Raw genomic sequence first — 24,789 nt, 5'->3', positions numbered from 1 at the left:
GTGTGAAACCTGTCAGAGAGTGGGGAAGGCGGGGCCACGCCCCAAAGCCCCACTAGTATCTCTGCCAATCATCGATGAGCCTTTCAGGAGGGTGGCTGTGGATCTGGTCGGCCCGCTGGCCATCCCCAGCAGCTCCGGGAAACGCTTCATACTGACGGTAGTGGACTATGCCACCCGGTACCCAGAAGCAGTGGCCTTGTCGTCCATTCGGGCTGACAAGGTGGCCACCGCATTGCTGGAGATTTTCTCCCAGTGGGTTTTCCCCAGGAAATGCTCACTGACCGGGGGACCCAATTCATGTCCCAGCTGATGGAGACCCTCTGTAAGCAAGTCCAGGTGCGACATCTGGTGGCCAGCCCGTACCATCCACAGACTAATGGCCTGTGCGAGCGGTTCAATGGCACCTTAAAGCAGATGCTTAAGATGTTGGTCGACTCCCATGGGCGTGACTGGGAGCGGTATCTCCCACACCTGTTATTTGCTTACCGGGAGGTTCCACAGGCCTCAACAGGATTCTCACCGTTTGAGCTCCTGTACGGGCGACGTGTGCGGGGCCCCCTGGCTCTGGTGAAAGAGGCTTGGGAAGGGGATTTGGCCACCCCTGGAGTGTCGGTTATCGAGTATGTCATGCGCTTCCGGGACAAAATGCAGGCCTTGACGCAACTGGTACACGACAATATGGCTCAAGCCCAGGCTGATCAGAAGCGTTGGTACGACCAGAACGCTTGTGAGAGGACCTACCAAGTGGGTCAAAAGGTGTGGGTACTGGTCCCCGTACCACAGGACAAGCTTCAGGCAGCCTGGGAAGGCCCATACCTCGTGTACCAGCAGCTCAACCCTGTGACGTACCTGGTCACCCTGGACCCTGCCCGTGGAAGGCGGAAGCCCTTCCATGTGAACATGATGAAGGCACATCATGAGCGGGAGGCATGTGCGCTCCCCGTGTGCAACCTGCCCGAGGAGGGAGAAGCGGAAACCCTCTTGGATATGCTAGCCCAGGTTAGGGCAGGCGGATCCATTGAGGATGTGGAGGTTGGCCACCAGCTCTTGGAGGACCAACGGTCCCAGCTGTGGGCCACCCTACACCCCTTCCGGGGGTTGTTTACCAACCAGCCCGGAAGGACTGACTTGGCTGTCCATCACGTGGACACTGGGGATCATCCCCCGATCCGGCGTTCAGCATATCGGGTCTCCCTGGAGGTGCAGCAACACATGCGCCAGGAGATTGACGAGATGCTGGAGCTGGGGGTGATCCAGGCATCCAACAGCGCTTGGGCCTCGCCTGTAGTCCTCGTCCCTAAGAAGGACCGAACCACTCGGTTCTGCGTGGACTACAGGGGGCTCAATGCTGTCACGGTCGCCGATGCGTACCCAATGCCACGCATCGATGACCTGCTCGATCAGTTGGCCGGGGCTCAGTACCTGACCATCATGGACCTGAGCCGGGGATATTGGCAGATCCCCCTGACTCGCAAGGCCAGGGAACGCTCTGCCTTTATTACCCCATTTGGACTGTACGAGTCCACGGTGATGCCATTCGGGATGAGGAATGCCCCTGCCACTTTCCAGCGGATGGTCAACACCCTGCTCAAGGGACTTGAAGGGTACGCGGCCGCGTACCTGGATGACATTGCCGTCTTCAGTCCCACCTGGGAGGACCACCTAGAGCATCTAGCACAGGTGCTCAGGCGGATCCACCGGGCAGGTTTGACCATCAAGCCGGGAAAGTGTCAGCTGGCCATGAGCGAGGTCCAGTACCTCGGTCACCGGGTAGGTGGGGGAACGCTGAAGCCCGAGCCTGAGAAAGTGGAGGCCATCGCATCCTGGCCCACCCCCAGGACCAAGAAGCAGGTAATGTCCTTCTTGGGGACCGCTGGGTACTATAGGAGGTTTGTTCCATGCTATAGTAGCCTGGCAAAGCCCTTGACGGACCTCACCAAGAAGAAGCTGCCCTCTGCAGTCGATTGGACAATGGACTGCGAGACAGCCTTCCGGGCCCTAAAGGACGCCCTGTCCAGCCCGCCCGTGCTACAGGCAGCCGACTTCACGCGGCCGTTTGTAGTACAGACCGACGCCAGTGACTTCGGCCTCGGTGCGGTGCTCAGCCAGGTGGACTCTGCGAGCCAAGAGCACCCAGTCTTGTACCTGAGCAGGAAGCTGTTACCAAGGGAAGTTGCCTATTCCACGATGGAGAAGGAGTGCCTGGCCATAGTGTGGGCCCTGCAGCGTCTGCAACCCTATCTATACGGGCGCCACTTCATCGTGGAGACGGACCACAATCCCCTCAGCTGGTTGCACACCGTCTCTGGGACGAATGGGCGATTGTTGCGATGGAGCCTTGCGCTCCAGCAATACAACTTCACCATTCGCCACAAAAGGGGCCGTGACCACGGTAACGCAGACGGGCTGTCCCGACAAGGAGAGGTCGCGGACGGGCGCACGGGGGAACACCGGAGTGTGCTGCCCCCTAGCGCCCTCAAAAGGGGGGAGGTGTGAGGTAAATCCGGAGATATGACGATAAATCATGACATTCAAGTCATGTCAGGAAGCCCTCTCCTGGTGTCACTACCCCCTTCCCTTCACACAACTGGTTTAGCAACAAATCCATGGCCATGTCCTGTGATATGGAAATTAGGTGGCTTAGGGACAATGGACACAGGATGACTCCCTGCTGTCACCCTGTAGTAGGAGCTGCTAGCTAGTTAGCAAGGCTATGGAAATAGCCAGACAGAACGACTCCAGTAAAAAATGGTTCATATCTCGCAAGCCATATTTCCGATAAATATGGCAACCATAAAAATGGTGTCTCCGCATGTGGACGATGCCGGCACCCCCTTTTTATGGGAACAGGACATTGGGAAATGCCCCAGGCGTGATATCAGCCAATGGGGAACTGGCAGACAGGTCATGAGTCCCCTCGTTCTGTAGCTAAATTCATAACTGTCACAATGAGAGCATTGGCGTCCGCCTACGACGCTCCCAGGCAAAGTTATAGCCAAAATCCCCTTTGCTGGATAATTCTGATCCATGCAGGGGGAGTGGCAGTGCTTCCCTGTGAGGTCACTAAGGTAGGAGGGGACCTGGATCTGCCCAGGTTGATAACCCTACTTCGGCCATTTTCCAGCGTTCTTCTGCTCGGGGGCCTGGTTGGGAAAGACCTGGAGAGGGAGTTCCTGGAAACCTGGTCTACAGCGCCCCCCTGTGGCCAGACACACAAGGTAACTGATGTAATTGTATACCTGTTTGTAACCCATGCTTTATCTGTAACTGTACTCTGACATATGTATATTCTGTAGATTCCCTATTGTATATATTGTAGTTTCTAGTGTGCTTTAGGCGATTAAATTATATAATTAATCTTGGGCTGTTCTGTTATCTCGATCTTGAATCCCACGTCTGTGTGTTCGGCTAATAGTTACCGTGAAGCGGTTGGTGGCAGCGAGTTGTGCCAAGGATTATTGTGGGGAGGCCAGTGAGATTCGGGAAGATATTATATATTCCGCCCGCGGAGGTCGGGGGAATATATACCTTACTCTCACCGGGGACCCTTCAATAATCGGCATAAGTAGTATAGCGGCCTCCTTGCTTATTGTCGGGCAATTCCATAATTGGCCTGACTATAAGAGGGGCGCTAGAGAGCGCGTCACGTGCTCTGTCTGTCGGTCGGGAGGTATAAAGTAGGGGTGACCCCCACTTGTTACCCCCCGATTGTGACGTACTGGTAGCCAGCGCGGGGGGATTTCTGAGTGACCCCCCCGGTGGTTTGTGACAGAGCTGTAAAAGCTGGTCGTGCAAATCATGATAATGGTACACTGTCCTTCACAACAAGCTGTATGAGCTGTCTTTTAAACATATCTGCTGTCATTGGTACAGTAACTTTGTCACTTACAAAATTTCTTGTTAATGATGTTTGAGATGCTCTTTCCTCCACCTTTGTCTGGCAGGAAGTGCTGGGCACTGGTTTCTTGGTGCTGCTGTTATCTTTCTCAGTCACAGCTTTGAAAACGTTAGGGTGGAAGTGTTGTAATGTCTTTTTAGATTGGAAGCTCTTGTAGGAGCATTTTTATCACTGCCTGAGTATGCACTGATTTTGGCATCACAGCATTTGGTTTCATCTGGGTCACTTGTCAAACATTAACACACAAAATATTTTTCATCTTGAGTCACTGTGAAATGCTCAAATACAGCTGACTTCATAGGGAGCTTCTTAGACATTTTGTAATCATATAAATTCACTCTCAAAATAATTTTGTCATATAAAAAAAAAATGTATATTATAATTCCAGCAAGAACAGGGAACCATGTACAATGGGGAAAATAAGTATTTGATACACTGAAAATTTTGCAAGTTTTCCCACCTACAGAGAATGGAGAGGTCTGTAATTGTACACTTCACCTGTGAGAGACAGAATCTAAAAAAAATCCAGAAAATTACATTGTATGATTTAAATAATATGCATTTTATTGCATGAAAAAGTACGTATTTGATACAATAGAAAAACAGAACTTAATATTTTGTACAGAAACCTTTGTTTGCAAATACAGTGGTCAGACGTTTCCTGCAGATTCTGTTTCTCTCAGTTGAAATGTACCTATGATAAAAATTTCAGACCTCTCCATTCTTTGTAGGTGGGAATCGACAGTGTATCAAATACTTATTTTCCCCACTGTAGAATTTTAGATAGAAATAAAATAAACCTTGCCTAAATCAATAGTACAGATGACAAATATAAAGTTTGTAAAATATGTCATTGGATAGCTTTACTTTGAATTTCCAATCTCAGGCTTTTCTTAGGTACAGATCAGTAAATGTTTCACATCAGATTGCTTCAGTCTATGAAGAGGGGAGGAGGGAGGGAGCAAGTTTGTGGTGTATTGTCTATAAAACTCCAGGAACAAAGAAACTGATAATAGAGCTAATAACTTGATGTTTTGGCTTTTATACCTATACAAGTCCTCATCAATCCTGTTTCTGTATTTTCCCTGTATATTGTATTGTATGTATATTGTATAGAAGCTATCCTCCCAAAAGTACATGAGCTCAAAGAAAAAACAAACAAGCGTCAAGCATACAGAGAGGACATACAGTGTACTGCATTATAGATTTATGCACAGTTTATTGAAAGTTTAAATATGCTTTAAGAAGCAATTACCTTAGTCTTGTTATCCTGTTCCCTCTAGCACTTCTCAGACCAGTGCGGCCTTCCTTCTTTCTGAGAATTGATACAAACAAGGACCACACACAGATCGCATGTTGGTATTAGCAACAACTCACTACTGATAATAACACAAGGCAGAAAAGGAGTCTTTAAATTTGCTAGAAGCAAGGAAAGTACCCAAACAAGCAAATATTTTAAATATTTATTAAAGTAATGCGCTTAGGGTATAACAATAATACAGAGTAATATTAAAGGACAAGGAAGGAAAAGTGCTGAAGGGGAAAGAACCCCACATGTCCCGGAAAGATGGAGAGAAAAAAAGCTTTTGACCTGGCATTGGTAAGTTGCACTGCCTTTATTCTTGATTTGTACATGGAAGTACATCGTGACTCTGGATGAGTCTATGAACATTCTGATGCAGCTCTAGTTCTGCCTTGGGCATTATGCCTATACGGTAGTTAATTGAGGTCACCCTTTTTGGAGCTTAAAACGTTTTTCTCTCCATCTTTCCGGGACATGTGGGGTTCTTTCCCCTTCAGCACTTTTCCTTCCTTGTCCTTTAATATTACTCTGTATTATTGTTATACCTGAAGCGCATCACTTTAATAAATATTTAAAAACTAGCTGTAGTACCCGGCGTTGCCCGGGATAGTAACTGTCTCTCTATCTCTCTCCCAGTCTCTGTCTGTCTCTTTCCTTGTCTGTCTGTTTCTATCTCTCTGTCTGTATTTGCATCAGTCTATCTGTCTCAATCTCTGTATCTGTCTTGTCTCTCTATCTCTGTCTCTTTACCCGTCTGTCTCTTTGCCCGTCTGTCTCTTTGTCCGGCTGTCTTTTTTCCTGGCTGTCTCTTTGTCCGGCTGTCTGTTTCTAGGTCTGTCTGTTTCTAGGTCTGTCTCTTTCCCGGTCTGTCTCTTTCCCGGTCTGTCTATTTCCAGGTCTGTCTCTTTCCAGGTCTGTCTCTTTCCAGGTCTGTCTCTTTCCAGGTCTGTCTCATTCCAGGTCTGTCTCATTCCAGGTCTGTCTCATTCCAGGGCTATCTCTTTCCAGGGCTGTCTCTTTCCTGCTCTGTCTCTTTTCAGATCTGTCTCTTTGCCCGTCTGTCTCTTTGCCTGGCTGTCTCTTTGCCCGGCTGTCTCTTTGCCAGGCTGTCTCTTTGTCTGGCTGTCTTTTTTCCCGGCTGTCTCTTTGTCCGGCTGTCTGTTTTTAGGTCTGTCTCTTTCCCGGTCTGTCTCTTTCCCGGTCTGTCTCTTTCCAGGTCTGTCTCTTTGCCGGGCTGTCTCTTTGCCGGGCTGTCTCTTTGCCGGGCTGTCTCTTTGCCGGGCTGTTTCTGGGGCTGTCTGTTTCTAGGTCTGTCTCTTTGCCTGTCTGTCTCTTTCCAGGGCTGTCTCTTTCCCGCTCTGTCTCTTTGCCCGTCTGTTTCTTTGCCCGTCTGTTTCTTTGCCCGTCTGTCTCTTTGCCCGTCTATCTCTTTGCCCGTCTATCTCTTTGCCCGTCTATCTCTTTGCCCGGCTGTCTATTTGCCCGGCTGTCTATTTGCCCGGCTGTCTATTTGCCCGGCTGTCTATTTGCCCGGCTGTCTCTTTGCCCGGCTGTCTCTTTGTCTGGCTGTCTTTTTTCCCGGCTGTCTCTTTGTCCGGCTGTCTGTTTCTAGGTCTGTCTCTTTCCTGGTCTGTCTCTTTCCCAGTCTGTCTCTTTCCTGCTCTGTCTCTTTCCAGGTCTGTCTCTTTCCAGGTCTGTTTCTATCCAGGTCTGTCTCTTTCCAGGTCTGTCTCTTTGCCGGGCTGTCTCTTTGCCGGGCTGTCTCTTTGCCGGGCTGTCTCTTTGCCAGGCTGTCTCTTTGCCAGGCTGTCTGTTTCTGGGGCTGTCTGTTTCTAGGGCTGTCTGTTTCTAGGGCTGTCTGTTTCTAGGGATGTCTCTTTGCCTGTCTGTCTCTTTCCTGGTCTGTCTCTTTCCTGGTCTGTCTCTTTCCTGTCTGTCTCTTTCCCGGTCTGTCTCTTTCCCGGTCTGTCTCTTTCCCGGTCTGTCTCTTTCCAGGTCTGTCTCTTTCCAGGTCTGCCTCTTTCCAGGTCTGTCTCTTTGCCGGGCTGTCTGTTTCTGGGGCTGTCTGTTTCGAGGTCTGTCTCTTTCCTTGTCTGTCTCTTTCCCCGTCTGTCTCTTTCCCCGTCTGTCTCTTTCCCCGTCTGTCTCTTTCCCCGTCTGTCTCTTTCCCCGTCTGTCTCTTTCCCCGTCTGTCTCTTTCCCCGTCTGTCTCTTTCCCCGTCTGTCTCTTTCCCCGTCTGTTTCTTTCCCCGTCTGTCTCTTTCCCCGTCTGTCTCTTTCCCCGTCTGTCTCTTTCCCCGTCTGTCTCTTTCCCCGTCTGTCTCTTTCCCCGTCTGTCTCTTTCTCCGTCTGTCTCTTTCCCCGTCTGTCTCTTTCCCGCTCTGTCTCTTTCCAGATCTGTCTCTTTGCCCGGCTGTCTCTTTGCCCGGCTGTCTCTTTGCCCGGTCTATCTCTTTGCCCGGTCTGTCTCTTTGCCCGGCTGTCTCTTTGACCGGCTGTCTCTTTCCCGCTCTGTCTCTTTCCAGGTCTGTCTCTTTCCCCGTCTGTCTCTTTCCAGGGCTGTCTCTTTCCCCGTCTGTCTCTTTCCAGGGCTGTCTCTTTCCCCGTCTGTCTCTTTCCAGGGCTGGAAGTGGGGAAACAAAAGGCGCAATAGGGTCTTACCTGGTATAACGTGAGGTGATAAGAAAGAAATAGGTACACTCACCTGATAGGGTTGTGACAGTCACAACTCCTTAAATCGCATGTAAGTGTCCGCGTGGTTCAAGCAGCGGCCCCGTGATATCGTGGTAAAAATATGATAAAAGAGAAAACGGGTATATGCCGCGCTTAAAAACCACTGATGCAGAATTAATGTAGAAATTTATTTTTTTATTACAGCATTCCAACGCGTTTCAGAGACAAGGACCGTCTCCTTCCTCAGGGAAAAAGAAATGCTTGAATTTCTTTTTCCCTGAGGAAGGAGACGGTCCTTGTCTCTGAAACGCGTTGGAATGCTGTAATAAAAAAAGAAATTACTACATTAATTCTGCATCAGTGGTTTTTAAGCGCGGCATATACCCGTTTTCTCTTTTATCATATCTTTCCAGGGCTGTCTCTTTCCAGGGCTGTCTCTTTCCAGGGCTGTCTCTTTCCCCGTCTGTCTCTTTCCCCGTCTGTCTCTTTCCCCGTCTGTCTCTGTTTGTCTCTGTCTCTCTTTATCCGTCTCACCACCGACATCATATAACCTCACACATAAGCTTCGTATACTAACAGTTTCTTTTGTTCCTATAGCAACCACTGACAGTTGCTATTTAAAGCCAGGAGCTCCCAGCTCCATTCAGTTTAAAGGCTGCAGGATTTTTGTAGAGTAACTGGAAAGCACGGGGTTACATTTTCTCGCCCAAACATAGTCTATGACGTTCCCTGAGTCACATGAGGTGTCTGTGCAAAATTTCGTGATTGTAAATGCGACGGTGCGGATTCCTTTAGCAAACATACACACACACATACACTGAGCTTTATATATTAGACATTTCCTTGTTTGGGTACTTTCCTTCCTTCTAGCAAATTTAAAGACTCCTTTTTTGCCTTGTGTCTTCGTTCTGAGTGTATTTACTTTTTACCCTTGCCTGTAGAGGAGGAGCTTCACTGGTGCTCAAGTGCAGCACAGACTTATCTCAGCTAAGGCCTCCAACACACTTCCGTTAAACACACGCACATGCCGCGAGACACGTATTTTCCCTGCGTGTTGCGTGTGGTAAGTACGTGTCTCGGGTTCACGCAGTCCACGTGTGTTCTCCGTGTGCTATCCGCGATAACACATGGAGAACTGGTAATTTGCATACTCACGTGGTCCGCGCTGCTGTCCAGGGTTCTGATCTTCGTCTCCAGCCCCGCCCACTCCCCGCTGACGCTACTTCCGTCCGAGTGGAGGGGCGGAGATTAGCGCCCGTGACAGCACGCCCACCTGCTTTACACGCTCATAATGAGCGGCGGGCGGGCGGAACATTTTGCAGCGGAACAATCTGCGGGGCTGGTGGAGGTGAGTATGTGTTTTTTTTATTTTTAAATTAATGACATGTGTTCTCCGGCGCGTGTCACATGGAACCGCATCCACACTACATCCGTGTGGTACAGGTGCGAGCCGTGTGACACCCATTCTGCCGAAGAATACGTGGACATGTCAGCGTGAGAAAATCACGGCCGCACGCAAGTACGGAACGGACACACGTTCTGTTCCAAAATACTTACGTGTGTCCAAACAATAATGAAAACATAGGTCCACGTGTCTCTGTGCCGCCGGTACGTGAAAAAACTGCAAACACGTACCGGCGGCACGGATGTGTGTCTTAGGCCTAAGACAAAGCCCAGATCCTGAGGCTACATACATTCACACAGCGTTTTTGCGGATCCATTTTTTTGCAGTGAAATGCAGTGACTCTGGGCATCCCAGCAAAGTCAATGGGTTTCAAGATATGACATTCAGACACATCGTTTTGTGAGGATACGTTTTTGGGCTCAAATACGGATCCTCACAAAGAATGAGCATGTCAGTTTGTGGCGGTTTTCTAATCTGCTTTTGCTATTGAAAATATTATTTATGAGCTCAAAAAACATTCAGGTGATGCGGTTTTTTAAAAAGCTAATTTACTTTTGCAGCTGAAAATGTATCCTCAAAAAACGCAGCAAAAACTCTGTGTGTGAATGCAGCCTTAGATCAGGAATAGAATAGACATTTATAGGACATTTTATAACTTTCCCAAATTCCTATGAAAAAATATTCAGCACATTCTGCATTGAACTTCTGTCCCCAATTTATTATATATTTTAGGAGTCGGAGTCGGTGCTTTTTTTACCAACTCCGACTCCACCAAAATGAACACCGACTCTGACTCCACAGCCCTGTTTGTAACCAGAATACGAAGATCCTTCTCCTGTTCTGTAGTTCCGAGTTTACTTCCATTTAATGTATACGCAGCTATAGGATTACTCCGTCCTAGGTGTATTACTTTACATTTATCAACATTAAATGTCATTTGCGAAGTATCTGCCCATTCCAACATCGTATCCAGATCGTTTTGTAATATTGTAATATCAAGGTCCGTTTTTAATATCCTACATAGTTTGGTGTCATCAGCAAAGACTGACACTTTACTATCAATCCCATTCACAAGGTCATTAATAAAGAGATTAAAATAATCGGTCCTAGCACAGATCCCTGCGGCACCCCACTGCTGACTATAGCCCATTTAGAGAATATACCATTTATGACTGCTATTAGTGAACAAGGGATAATGTGGGGCAGTCTTTATTCAAATAAACTATTTTTTTCTTTTGTGTGTATTTTTTTTTTTTTTCAATTACTGGATCAGTAATAGGTTGTCTGATAGACACCTCTCCATTTTTAACTGCTGGGCTTGATGCCCGCTCACACTACACAGCTGACATCAGCCCCCCAAAGTACTAATCTGTTTGCTACCGCACCAGGGCAATTGTGAAGAGCAAAGAGACAGAAATGGTGTATCTAATGTGATACACCAATTCTGGAGTGGGTGCAGGCTGGTATTTTTTAGGCTTGGAAGGAACGAATAACCATGTGCCTTCCCAGTCTGATAACATCAGCCCGTAGTTGCCTGCTTTAGGCTATGTTCACACTGGGTGTTTTTGCAGCATTTTTTATCTACAGATTTGCCTTGGTTTTATACAAATCCATGCTAATAAAATGCTCCTTTTTACAGTCCCAGCAAAGTTTGAGATTTCTGAAATCTCACGCACACACACAAGTCACCTCCAGGATTTTCCTGATGATTTTGTGAACCACCTCCAGTTTTGCTGCGTTAGGCCTCTTTCACACGTACGTGTCTCCGGTACATGTTTGGCAGTTTTCTCACGTACCGGAGACATGTACACACGTTCACCAATATTACCCTATGGTAACAGGCACATTAACGTAAATACACACGGAACGTGTGTCCGTATGGATTGTACGTTTGTGCGTGTTCAAAAACGGCCGACATGTCCACGTTTCCTCCGGCATCACAAGTGTCACACAGCCCGCACCCGTACCACACGGATGTAGTGTGGATGCGGTCCCGTGTGACACGTGCTGGAGAAACACGTGTCATTATTTTAAAATAAAAAAAACACATACTCACCTCCACCAGCCTTCATAATCTTCCGCTGCAAACAGTTGCTACCGCTCGCCGCACATTATGAGCATGTTAAGGAGGTGGGAGTGATGTCACACTCGATGATCTCTGCACCTCCACTCGGCCGGAAGCAGCATCAGCGGGGAGTGGGCGGGGCTGGAGCAGAAGATCAGAACCCTGGACAGCAGCAAGGACCACGTGAGTATTAAAATTACCGCCGGTTCTCCGTGTGTTATCGCGGATAGCACACATAGAACACACGTGGCCCGCACGTACCAGAGACACGTACTTACCAAACACAACACGCAAGGAAAATACGTGTCTCGCGGCACGTGCGTGATTTTCACGTGAGTGTGAGAGAGGCCTTATGAAAAGAATAAACTTGTCAATTATTTTCAGCACTTTTGCCATGGTTTCTCAACCTACTGACAGGTGGACTCACAGATACCCTGGATCAGCGGGTCTAACCGGGTTAATAAAAAACCTGGTTCTGGCCCGGAATTGATCCAGGGTATCTGGCCAGCACTTAAAAATGTTGGTGGGGATAGGGAGATTGGCGCAAGTGTGGTATATTTACCGAATCACCGGCGCGGCTGTACGGTCCCACGGCTCCTCCACTTCACCACTCATTACATATTCACTGCTTTTATCTGTGATTGGTTGCAATCAGAAGCGCCCCCTGCTTGAGTGACAGCATCAGACTGCAACCAATCACAGACCTGGTCTGTGGGTATATTGTATAGAGAGAATGAATGAGCCACCCGTTCAGCAGTGATGACCTCACTCAGGCTATTTACGGTCACAGCTGTGACAGGAAATCACCAGAGTGAAGTGACCGTTGATCGTGCGGCTCATTCATTCTCTAGAGCTCACAGTGGGCAGTCTTGTTCTATGGCCACTCGCTGTGATCTTCACATGTAGCAGAGCTGAATCGTCATGGGACCTTGTGTGGATTTCATCGGACCTGCAGGGCTGTGATTATCGGGTTAATAAAGTGGTGAAAGAGGGTGTTTTTTGTATTTTATTTCAAATAAAGGATTTTTTCGGTGTTTGTGTTTATTTCTTTTTCGCAGCTGTGACTGTAATATCAGGGGTTAATCACAGCTGTGGGCTGCAATGAACCCCTGATATTACCCCGATTGCCACCGCACCAGGGCATTTTGGGAAGAGCTGGGTAAAGTGCTGGGATTGTCGCATCTAATGGATACAAGAATCCTAGGTAGCTGCAGGCTGATATTTTTAGGCTGGGTCTCTCAAGCCTGAGAATACCAGCCACCAGTTGTGGGCTTTATCTTGGCTGAGTATCAAAATTGATGGGGGACCGCACGCTGTTTTTTTTTTTTGTTTGTTTTTTAATCATTTATTTAAATAATTAAAAAACAGCATGGGGTCTTTTAATACACAGCCAAAATAAGCACACAGCTGGGGGCTGCAGCCTGTAGCCTTGGGCTTTATCTGTGCTGGGTATCATAATATGTGGGGACCCTATGTCATTTTTTTTCATTTATTTATTTTTTACTGTACAATAGACCCGCAGACCAGGTCTGTGATTGGTTGCAGGCAGATGCTGTCACACAGGCTGGGGGCGCGTTTGACTGCAACCAATTACAGACTCCAGTTGGGGGGGAGCAGTGAATATGCACGAGGCTAATGAGGGGCCCCGGAAGTAGGAGGGGCCGCGGGAGCAGATACGGTTGAGCCTAGAATATATGGGCTCCTGCCAAGTTAGTGGGCATGACCAGCTGGGTTAGTGAGCTTGGCCATATTTTCTCGCTTCCACTATAATCATGCTTCGCCCCCCCTGCCCCCGTGTGATAGGGAGATGTTGAATTACGTCATACCTGGAAGGAGCACATACACTCTAGCATCTACTGGAGACTGGTAAGTATAGCGCGCTTGCTTTACTTTTTTTTTTATTTCTACCCAAGCTCTGGATCCAGGTCAATCTCGGCTCGGCCCAGCACTTGGGTACTTTTGAACCCCTGCTGGTCTTGACATCACAACAAAAACGCTGTAAAAACGCCAAAAAAGTCGCACCAAAACCGCAGATGACTCCCAGGAGACATCCTGCGACAAGATCAGGTTTTGGTCAGGAAAAAAACACTGCAAAAGTGTCCTGTGTGAACATAACCTTACCTTGGCTCTTTATCAAAAATAGGGGGGACCCCACACATTGTTTTTTAATTATTAATTTATTAGGTTAAACAAGGCTAAAAACGCTCTTAAGTGCTACATGAAAGGCACTAATGGGTGCAAGTGTACAAACCCAGCACTAATTTAAGCTCTCCCTCCAAGATTAGTTCTCCCTGAACTGGTTCCAGAGAACAGTGTGCTGAACATCTCATCTTCGGGTCTCATATAAGACTGACGTAATGACATAATACGACCGGACAATCACCGCAATGCCGGTAGCCAACATGGCTAAATCGTTACCATGTGTGGCAGGCAATCCCTGCATGTTTATTGGCTGTCTGACAGCTGCAAAACATGTGGGTCAGGGACTAGAGCATGGCGTTCGAGCACAAGCAATACTCGATCAGGTCAACGTATCCGAGCACCTAATGCTCGATCGAGTATTGAGCAGTGCCGAGCATGCTAACTCATCACTATTGCTCTATATTATGAACGGTGAACGGATGGTAAAGTATTTACTTTCTAAGAAAATCATTCCTAGCTACGGGTCTAGATTTGCTTAAATTACAGATCAGCTGACATAAAGCTCTTGTATTGCAGAAATTATATACAGTCATGGCCAAAGGTGTTAACACTCTTGAAATTCTTCCATACAATGAATTATTTCTCCCTGAAAATTACTGCAATTACACACGTTTTGTTATGCACATGTTTATTTCTTTTGTGTGTATTGGAACAACACACAAAAAAGCAGAGAAAAAGGCAAATTGGACATATTTTACAAAAATCCAAAAATGGGTCGAACAAAATTGTTGACACTTTCAACGTACTATTTGGTTGCATACACTTTGGAGTAAATAATTACAATCCATTACCCCCTAAAACCACCAATATGCTTCTTACACCTCTCAACAGGATTTAGTTCCGGACTCATTGCTGCAACTTCAGAATTTTCCAGTGCTTTGTTTCCATCCATTCATGGGGCTTCTTGAAGTATGTTTGGGGTCATTGTCCTGCTGGAAGACCCATGACCTAGGAAGTAAACCTACATTTTTTACATTGGACACTACATTGCGACACAAAATCCTTTGGTAATCTTCTGCTTTCATGATGACTTGCACACAGTTGAGCTACCCAGTGCCAGAATCAACAAAACAACCCGAAAACATATTTGAGCCTCCTTCATATTTGACTGACTGTACGGTGTTCTTTTCTTTGTAGGCCTCATTCCATTTTAGGTAAACAGTAGAATTATGTTTTTTTACCAAAAAGATTTATATTGGTCTCATCTGTCTACAAGACATTTTCGCAGAATGATTTTGACTTACTCACGTGATGCACAGTGAGGACATAGGAACATCAAGATCTCTGGAGATGGACTTGTACCAGGCTGATATCTTTTGTTTAACTGATGGGTAGAGCAAAGGAAGATAGTCCTGCAGAAATCTCTGAAGAAGTTAATAGTAAAAAAAGATAGATTCCATTCATGGTGTCCAGAGGAATAGAGCTGCAAGCATGCTGTTTACTGTGATCCATGGCATAGAGCAGGAAAGCCCCAGCTTACCTCTGTACAATACTGCAGACTTCCTCTCTTTCCCACGATTATTGTGCTTTTGTTTTATCTTCCTTGTTTCCTGGAGTTGACTAAGTAATGACCACAGCCAAGGTTGGGATATGAGTGAATGGAATATCATGTATTATGTTGTTGAGTTTGTATCAATATACCTAGAGATGGGAAAATCAATCCAGGGAATGCAGTAACCGGATACAATACAATGGGAGGAGAATAAACTCTTATATTGATCTCTACAGTTCCCTAAAATCATTTTATTAGTTTGACTGTAACATCAGACATAGTGCATTTACCCGGACCAGAAATAAAGCCGTTTTCCTTCTACACGGCAGGCACTTACCTGAGCTTATTTTGGTATTTCTTGTCAGAGTGACTTGGAAACAGAATCCCTTCCTGAGACTGAAGCTGAACTAGAATCTGAAGAGGCAATGAAGTCAGTGACAAGAGAAATGGCGGGTCCTTGCCGGAAAACACATACTGTTGTACAAGTAAGTCAGCAATATAGTCATAAACATGTTCACATGGTAAACTACACTATTCAAGTTTCAGCCAAACTTTCTTATACAATTGTTTACTGATAATGATGAACATTTACCTATTTTCCATGAAGAGAACATAAGACTAAAGGCCGCTAGACTAAAGTTGCAACATCTATGCTGCCTTTTGTTCCCTTTGCCGCACTTTTGTTGTAGGTGATGCTTGTAAGCGGGTTAATTTTTTTGGTTTTGCTTACTCCTTTCTGAGAGCCCTGGGAAGGGCCATCTGCTATTTAATAACATGTGTCTCTGACTTCCACTGCCAGTCAATTAGTTCTGCTTACCTGGCTTGTAACTTCAGTCTTGTGTTGTCTTCTTGATTCCTCCCGTTTTATGACCTTGTCTTGAATTTTGACCATCTGCTTGCTTTATGATTTTGTCCCTGACGTGACTTCTTGGCATTGACACCATGGGCCACCCTTTTTGCCTCTGGTTCACTTGTCCACGTTGCAGCTCTTTTATGGAAGCAATCTACTGAACCCTGTTGTAAAACCAGATCCTTGTACGATAGTTAAAGGGTGAATATTGGGGTTTCTCTAGAATCTGGCAGACGGAATGGCTTGTGCCAAATCTGTCCGAGGTAACCTTTTTGAGCTTGTGGCCTCTGACAGACATGACTAAGGGGTACTTCACACACAGCGAGATCGCTACTGAGATCGCCTCTGAGTCACGGTTTTTGTGACGCAGCAGTGACCTCATTAGCGATCTCGCTGTGTGTGACACTGAGCAGCGATCTGGCCCCTGCTGTGAGATCGCTGCTCGTTACACACAGCTCTGGTTCATTTTTTTATTGTTGCTCTCCCGCTGATAAGCACACATCGCTGTGTGTGACAGCGAGAGAGCAACAATCCTGAATGTGCAGGGAGCAGAAGCCGGCATCTGACAGCCTGCGGTAAGCTGTAACCAGGGTAAACATCGGGTAACCAAGGTGGTTACCCGATATTTACCTTCGTTACCAGCCTCCGCAGCTCTCACGCTGCCCGTGCCTGCTCCTGCTCCCTGCACACGCTAAGCTAAGCGGTGTGCACTGGTAACTAAGGTAAACATCGGGTAACCATACCCGATGTTTACCTTAGTTACCAGTGTCTGCAGCTTCCAGACGCCGGCTCCGTGCAAGCGCAGCGTCGCTTGCACGTCGCTGGGGGCTGGTCACTGGTCGCTGGTGAGATCTGCCTGTTTGACAGCTCACCAGCGACCATGTAGCGACGCAGCAGCGATCCTGACCAGGTCAGATCGCTGGTGGGATCGCTGCTGCGTCGCTAAAGTGTGACGGTACCCTTAGGCTGGCTGTGTCTGCTGATCTTGGCGGGACTGTAAATCCAATGAGTACAGGACCTCACAACTCTCCCCGACTAATGATGTACTGACAACCATCTAAGGGAACATTAACTAGGCAAAACAAAACACAAAGACAAAATAAATAAAACCATTATTATAGGATTTGTCCAATAAGATCCAATCAAAACACAAGGAAAGGACTGTGAGAAAGGGGTGGCCACATTCCTAACAGCAATTGTAATGTGCCATGGATTAATTATTAGCGCTAATTGGATTTATCCTAAGAATGATTTCTTGTAGCATTAAGAAGCTAATCTTATAATTAGATAAGGAATGAGAGCTCAGGAGCAGACACTTAAGACTTTCTACTTATTGAAGAACAAGAAGAAAGACAAAAGACAGATTCAAGCCATTCATTAAAAAAACTGTCCAATTTAATATTCATCTACAGAATGAATATGTCAGTGGTAAAACTGAGTGTTTAGTGTAAAGCTAGCCATACATTGCAGGAAAGCTGAGAAACCACTTATACTGGTGGGACCAGATGACTATCAGATGTGTATAGGGGCTACCCAGTTCACTGGTGAAGACAAGGATTGCATACTTGGAGACCCGACTAACTGATGACTTGTCCCCGACATCTGCCGTCCCAGTGATGTCAGTATCTGGCAGAGGTGTATAATCCTAGCACATGGGCAGATAAACTGGAGGTAAAGATACCAGCTAATGACTTGTCCCCTCATATAATTATTATTAGCGACACATTCCTGCTTACAGATATGGAGATATGGTGTCTATCAACCATCATTATTAGGCCAGCATGAAAGATACAATCATACAAACGCCTGTATGTTGGCTTATCTCTGGCCACATTACATAGGGGCAAAGATGGGGAACGGGCGTTCCTATGAACATGTAATCAACCAACCATTTGCCCATGAAAAAGGACCTTTAGATATTTTGGGCTTCAGCATGCCAAATCCTATATTCCTGCAAGTGATAAGACACTGCCAACAGCCTTTTCTCCTCTGTCCTTAGGAATAAACATTCATGCTTGGCCGAGCATGCATGTCTATGGGAGGTGGTGAGAGATAGCTGTTGGCTAATAGCTATCCTGTGTATGGGCAACTTGGCAGTCAGGACAAAGGGCTCTCTGCCAACAACTAAGATTTCCAGGTCTCTCATTAACATGCTTATTTGGCTTGGCCTACAGTCTACAGTAATTCACAACTGGCACAAAACACAAGTGTATGTTGTGTTACTGTGCTGGACCTTGGGTGGGGGTCAGGCAGTCTTTTTGGGGTTCTGTACACAAATATCACAACTACAAAGTAACAGGGTGGAAAGTAATAATAATGGGATCTTAAAAAAGCAATCAAATGTCTAAGGGCAGGAATTTAGAGCCAGTTCAACAACCGCAATTAGATTATTATATGGGATGGAGGCCACAAAATGATGACAGGTGAAAAGTTAGGCTTGTTTAGGTGTAGAAAAAAAGACGTCTCAGAGGAGATCTCATTTATATGTATAAATACATGTGTGGTCAATATAAAGGACTGGCACATGACTTATTTCTTCCGAAAACAATACTAAGGACCAGGGGCATACACTGCGAGTGGAAGAAAAGCGATTCCGACAGCTAAATAGGAAAGGGTTTTTTACAGTTAGAGCAGTCAGACTGTAGAATGCCGTATTACAAGAGGTAGTAATGGCAGATACTATAAGAACTTTAAAAAAAGGGCTGGATGATTTCCTCACAATTATGAGTTATAAATAATCTAGTGATAGAGAATATATAAATGGTGGAGAAAGGTTGAACTTGATGGATCTAAGTCTTTTTTCAAACCATGTAACTATATGTCATTATATTGTGGCTGGAAAAGCGGTGCACCCTGCTAAGTATTTTTTATATTTTAATTAATAATTATGAAATCATCATTCTAGCTACAAAATATTAGTAAAGGAGAAACATTTTAGAATGCAGAACAGACCTGAAGCTTTTCATGTATGCCTGTAATTAGATTGTATTGTGGAAGTGTCTGATTGCTTTTATTGCACACAGAGCACTCCTCTGGATCTGATAGACACAGGGAAGAGTCTGAAGGTGCAGACCGAAAAGCCCCATCTTGTGAGTCTGGGCAGTGGCAGGCTGAGTACGGCCATCACTCTGCTGCCGCTGGAAGAAGGTAACGTGCAAGTATTTCTAGAACTATATCTCCTTTCTGCAATGCTCTGTAAATTAATTTTAGTTATATTTTAGCATTTTTAATTTGCCGCCCCATGAATAATAATAGTCTTACCATATACTATTATATACTTAGAAAGATAAACAAAGAAAAAGGAGCTGTTGCGCGCAATTAGAATAATTTATTATATATAGTAAAAAAAGGGTATATATAGAAAGGATATTTAGAGCAAAAATTAGGCAAAATACATTAGGGTCCCATAAACCACAGTTACAAACATAGTATAGTTATTACAATGGGGTATTTTAAAACCCAGATAGGTAGTGACATAGGTAAGGCACAAATAGCAGCTTATAAAGTACAGTGCACATTGAAATGGAGACAGGCTGTAATAGCAAAATTGTGAGAGAATAGCATGAGTCACATGACTCCGGAATGTCTGACTGAAGGCCTTTGACCTTCCCCAACAACCCCCTACCCCCCCTAGGGTTCCTATCTAAAATAAACACAAACACTGTGTGACGTTGGAATATAAAGGCCACAGCAGCCCCATTTATTCATAACATAAACATCAGCCATGTAACAGTACAACTCTTCATTGAAGAACCCGAAAAGGAAGGGGGGGGTACCTGAAGGTTAACCAAAATGTTCTTTGCAACATCAGCCTGTCTCCTGGCCCTCAGCCGCAACACACCGACTCGAGAGCCCAAGCCAGATGTTGCCCCCACTATGTCCCGCTGATACTCAACCCAGCAAGGACCCGTTTACCAAACAATTGCACCGCTAGAGGTAACCCGCTCCGGCACTGGGTTCCGTCCTCTCCTCTGTGCAAACCCCCACCTTCAGACACCCCCCTCCTTTCCGCCGCTGCGACAAATACGATCTTCCTTCTTGTCTTCATCGATGTCGAATCCTCAATTAGGGCGGGCGGGCGGGAACGATTCCAGTCACCGTCCAGGTAGGAATGACCCACCCCCCCTCTGACCTGCCCTATATACTACCCCCTATAGCCACCACCCCCTGACCAATCAAACTGACCCCTGATCCTAACTGCCCCTTAGCACCACCCCCAAATTTCGCGCCCAAACTGACTTCCTCCATTAACCCCTTGTTAACCCTCTGGCCTGGCATCCCTCCTAGTCATGTAGCCCTCCCTTAAGCCCCTTCGGGTCAGCAGTCCGGGCTCTTCCTTGACTCCGGAATGTCTGACTGAAGGCCTTTGACCTTCCCCAACAACCCCCTACCCCCCCTAGGGTTCCTATCTAAAATAAACACAAACACTGTGTGACGTTGGAATATAAAGGCCACAGCAGCCCCATTTATTCATAACATAAACATCAGCCATGTAACAGTACAACTCTTCATTGAAGAACCCGAAAAGGAAGGGGGGGGTACCTGAAGGTTAACCAAAATGTTCTTTGCAACATCAGCCTGTCTCCTGGCCCTCAGCCGCAACACACCGACTCGAGAGCCCAAGCCAGATGTTGCCCCCACTATGTCCCGCTGAGACTCAACCCAGCAAGGACCCGTTTACCAAACAATTGCACCGCTAGAGGTAACCCGCTCCGGCACTGGGTTCCGTCCTCTCCTCTGTGCAAACCCCCACCTTCAGACACAGGGGGGTGTCTGTCCTTTCCGCCACCGCGAGCTCGCATGACCCCTTGTGCGCGCGAGTCCTCCCACACCAACAAAGCCTTCTCAAGCCCCTCCATCAGCCCTAAGGCCCAAATATCATTTCCCACCGAATTTAAATGGACCCCGTCCCGGCGCAACAAGTCGGCGGACGCCGCTTCCAACTCCGGGTGCCGAACAGAGACACCCCCAACCCGGGAAATGAACCGCCCAATCTCCCGATTCACTTTACTTCGCGCCCGGTTTACTGCCTCCACCGACCTGGCGTGCCGCCATGTCAGCCGCGCAACCATATCCGACCAGACAATTACTAGACCCGGGTGGGAAGACAGGAGCCGCAGGCAGTCACATTTTATGTCTTGTATCAGGTCCCTGGAAGCCCGGAGACCGAGGTCATTCCCACCCGCGTGTAGTACTACCACGTCCGGTGCTCTGTCCAGCTGCGAATGGTGGCGCCGGTAGGCAACACCTCACTCCACAGCATGCCCCTGACCCCGATCCATCGCACAGTAGCCTTTACTCTGGGAACCCCCAACTGGCGGCCGTCCGGTCGTATTCCCGCACGAAACGCCCCCCAATACACGTATGAGTGGCCGAGCACCCACACCAACAACGGTAAACCTACAAAACAAAAGGTGACAACACAGAGGGGGTGGGGGGGGGGGGGCACAAGGAAGAAAATGGGTAATGATTACCAAACAAATACCGCCCCCCGACCCCCCCCCCACCAATATCTCACAACAAGTTCGGCCGGACGTAAGATCTAAACCTGGCCGAGTCCCATCGTCCAATCTTACGGAGAGCCTGCGCGCCCAGACCCCAACGAGCCGCCTGAGTCGCAGCCCCAATCCGAAAGGAATGCGACGCGAACTCAGCCTCGTTGAGACCGCAACACTGCAGGCACCTCCGAAAGATGCAGACAAATTGGTAACTCGACAAGGCTGACCCGTCCTGGTGGGACAAAAGGGACCCCGGGCGAGCTCCCCTCACTTCTAAAAACGCCGACAGCCATCTCACAGGGCACTCCGCTAAACCAGGTACACCCCATAGTTCCACCATCCGACCTCTACCCAGCTGGTCCGTCTTTGACCGTCTCAAGCAACACCGCACCACATCCATACCGCATTCCACGTCCTCCAGCAACAAACCTCCGTGACTCCTCGTGTTTCTGCTCACCAGTTCACTAATTCTAAACGCCCCAAAGAAGGCCAAAACAAAAGCGGTCCCAAACAACTGGCATTCATACTCCGAACAGCACACCCGAGGCAACACCGACAACAGCTTGCCCAGCAGCTCAAAAGATACCGGGCGCCGAAGGTCTCGGCGCGCCCCCGCCCTCCGGTAACCCTTCATCACCTGGCGCACCCAGAAATCCTTCGTAACGTCCTTCCAGCCCAATAACTTGAAAAAGAAGGAAATGCCCGCTAACCTGCCCGCCACGGCCGACCACGAAAGGCCTTCTTCCTTAGCCCTGCCCAACATGAACAAAACTAAATAAACTCTGTCACCTTCAGATACATGACCTCCCACCTCATCAACCAACTCGAGCCAACGGTCCCACGCTGAATTATAGCTGCGCCACGTACTGGGTGCCACCGAATGTCGGATCAATTCCCAGGCCGGCTGCAAACCAGGTCCCACAACCAGACGGGCCATACGGTCTCCTGCTGCTCTGCGTCCGGCGCCAGCATTCGAAAGCGGTCCCACTGGAAGCGAGATAAAGCATCAGCCACAGAATTCAGCACCCCCGGCACATGTACAGCGCAGACCCACAAGTTCAACTCCAGACATTTCAGCACCAAATGACGCAAGAGGTCCACCACCGGGGGGGAATCAGCTGTCAACTTGTTAACACACTGAACAACCCCCAGGTTGTCACACATGAAACGCACCTTCCTGTCTTTCAAATCCTGTCCCCAAACCTCTAAGGCCACGACAATAGGAAAAAGTTCCAACAGGGCCAAATTCCTAGTCAGACCGCAAACCCGCCACGAATCAGGCCACCTGCCGACACACCATCTCCCCCCAAAATATGCGCCAAAACCACTGGATCCCGCCGCGTCCGTATACAGCACCAACTCCTCATTTGACACCACCTCACGAAGCCACAATGACCGTCCGTTGTACAGCTGCAAAAAACGGGACCACACTCTCAGGTCCGCCTTATGCTCCACCTTCAAACGCACAAAATGCAAAGGGTGCAACACACCGGTGGTGGCTTGAGCCAAGCGACGGGAAAAAACTCTCCCCATCGGCAATATTCTACACGCAAAATTCAACTTCCCCAACAGGGACTGCAAGTCCCGTAAACGAATCTTCTTGGCCTCAATGGCCCCTTGAACACAACGCCTCAAATCCACCAGCTTGTCCTCCGGCAAGCGGCACTCCATGGCAACCGTATCCAGCTCGATACCCAGGAATTTCAAAACCGTAACCGGACCCTCCGTCTTCTCCGGCGCCAACGGAACGCCAAACCGGCGAGCAACCTGCTCCACTGTCCGAAGCAAAAGGGAACACTGCGAGGATCCCGCAGGCCCCATGCACAAGAAGTCGTCCAAGTAATGCAACACTGAATCTAGACCTGCCTCCTCCTTAATTACCCATTCCAAGAAACAACTGAACTTCTCAAAATAAGAACATGAAATTGAACAGCCCATAGGCAAACAACAATCTACATAAAACTTGTCCTCCCACCAACACCCCAACAGGTGAAAACTGTCCGGGTGCACCGGCAACAGGCGGAAGGCCGCTTCTATATCCGTTTTCGCCAAAAGCGAACCACAGCCCAACTTCCTTAACCATTCCACAGCCTTATCAAAACGGACATACGAAACCGAAACCAGCTCAGGATCAATACCATCGTTCACCGACCGGCCAGTAGGATAGGACAAATGGTGGATGAGCCGGAACTTGTTAGGTTCCTTTTTTGGGACCAACCCCAACGGGGACACAACCAAGTCCGGCAATGGAGGGGCATCAAAAGGCCCCGCCATCCGTCCTAGCTCCACCTCCTTCCGTAACTTATCCGCAACAACCTCACCATGTAGGCGAGTCGACTGTAAATTTTTTAAACGAATCTCTCCCGTCTTAACCACTGACGGTATCTTGAAACCAAAACTAAAACCGTCACTCAACAATTCCGCCGACACCCGATCCGGGTATCTACTTAGAAACGGCGCCATCCGATCTACCCTCACCGGGGTCCTCCCTTTTTGACGAAGACTCAGCGGCCTTTCCTTTTCCCTTCCGGAAGCACTTAAGGTGGCTGTGGGCGCCACCACAGCCCGAACACTCGTGCTTGAATCGGCAGGAAGACCCAAACCGGCATTCCTTCTCATTAAACTGCCAGCAAACGCCCTTTTTGGGCCCCGACGAGGTGCCAAATGATCCCCCGCCGGTGCCCCCTGGAAAGGACTGTGATGCCGACTTCGGCGCAGCCATCAGCCGCATCCATAGACTAATTTCTTTGTGGTCCCACCGTAAACTGGGTCTGACCGCCTTCCTCTGGCGAAACTGCTCGTCATATCTTAGCCAAGCAGTCCCCCCATAGGTCCTATACGCCTCACAGATAGAATCCAGATAACAGAAAAGCGCCGTACAGTTATCCGGAGCCTTTTCCCCCACCACACCGGCCAGTATCACAAAGGCCTGCAACCAGTTCTGAAAAGTGCGGGGAATAAGGCGATAACGCCGCCGTTCTTCCTCGTCCTTTTTGCTCTCATCCGGTTTAACCCGATCCAGATTAAACTTTGCCAACGGAAGCAATGAGAATATTTCAACATATTCATCCTTCCATATTTTCTCCCTGGTCTCCTGCTTCAGATGCGCCCCCAACGGGCCATCAAAGCAAACATACACTTCCCCTCTCGCCTTGTCATCCAATCGAACAATGTCCACTGCAGCCGCAGCTGCGGCAGCGGGAGCCGCAGCTGGGGCCGCGGGAGCCGCCACCACCGGCTCACCAACCGCATTGCCACTAGCAACCCCTCCAACCACAGGAGTCGCAACCTCCTGCCCCGTCGCTCCCTGCCACACCAAGCTAGGGCCCCCCACAGGGGCAAACAAACCCCTAACCAACCTCAACAACTCGGATGCCACACTGCCGTCACCCGTCACCACATT

The 24,789-nt window shown here is 48.0% G+C and overlaps 1 protein-coding gene across 15 annotated transcripts in view; it reads left to right on the top strand.

Annotated features, from left to right (window-relative positions):
- Positions 1–24,789, top strand: part of PHLDB1 (pleckstrin homology like domain family B member 1) — a 365,610-nt gene that overhangs the window by 162,221 nt on the left and 178,600 nt on the right. For all 15 annotated transcript variants that reach the window (XM_075328263.1, XM_075328261.1, XM_075328255.1 and 12 more), the window contains 2 exons: positions 15,404–15,523; positions 18,912–19,035. In XM_075328263.1, coding sequence (XP_075184378.1) covers positions 15,464–15,523; positions 18,912–19,035 — 184 coding nt within the window. In that variant the 5' untranslated portion in view covers positions 15,404–15,463. The remainder of the gene's footprint in view (positions 1–15,403; positions 15,524–18,911; positions 19,036–24,789) is intronic.

The sequence above is a fragment of the Anomaloglossus baeobatrachus genome, chromosome 11, assembly GCF_048569485.1.
Source record: "Anomaloglossus baeobatrachus isolate aAnoBae1 chromosome 11, aAnoBae1.hap1, whole genome shotgun sequence".
NCBI classification, from domain to species: Eukaryota; Metazoa; Chordata; class Amphibia; order Anura; family Aromobatidae; genus Anomaloglossus; species Anomaloglossus baeobatrachus.
The sequence above is the reverse complement of the archived record's forward strand: the minus strand, read 5'-3'. Positions and strand labels throughout refer to the sequence as shown.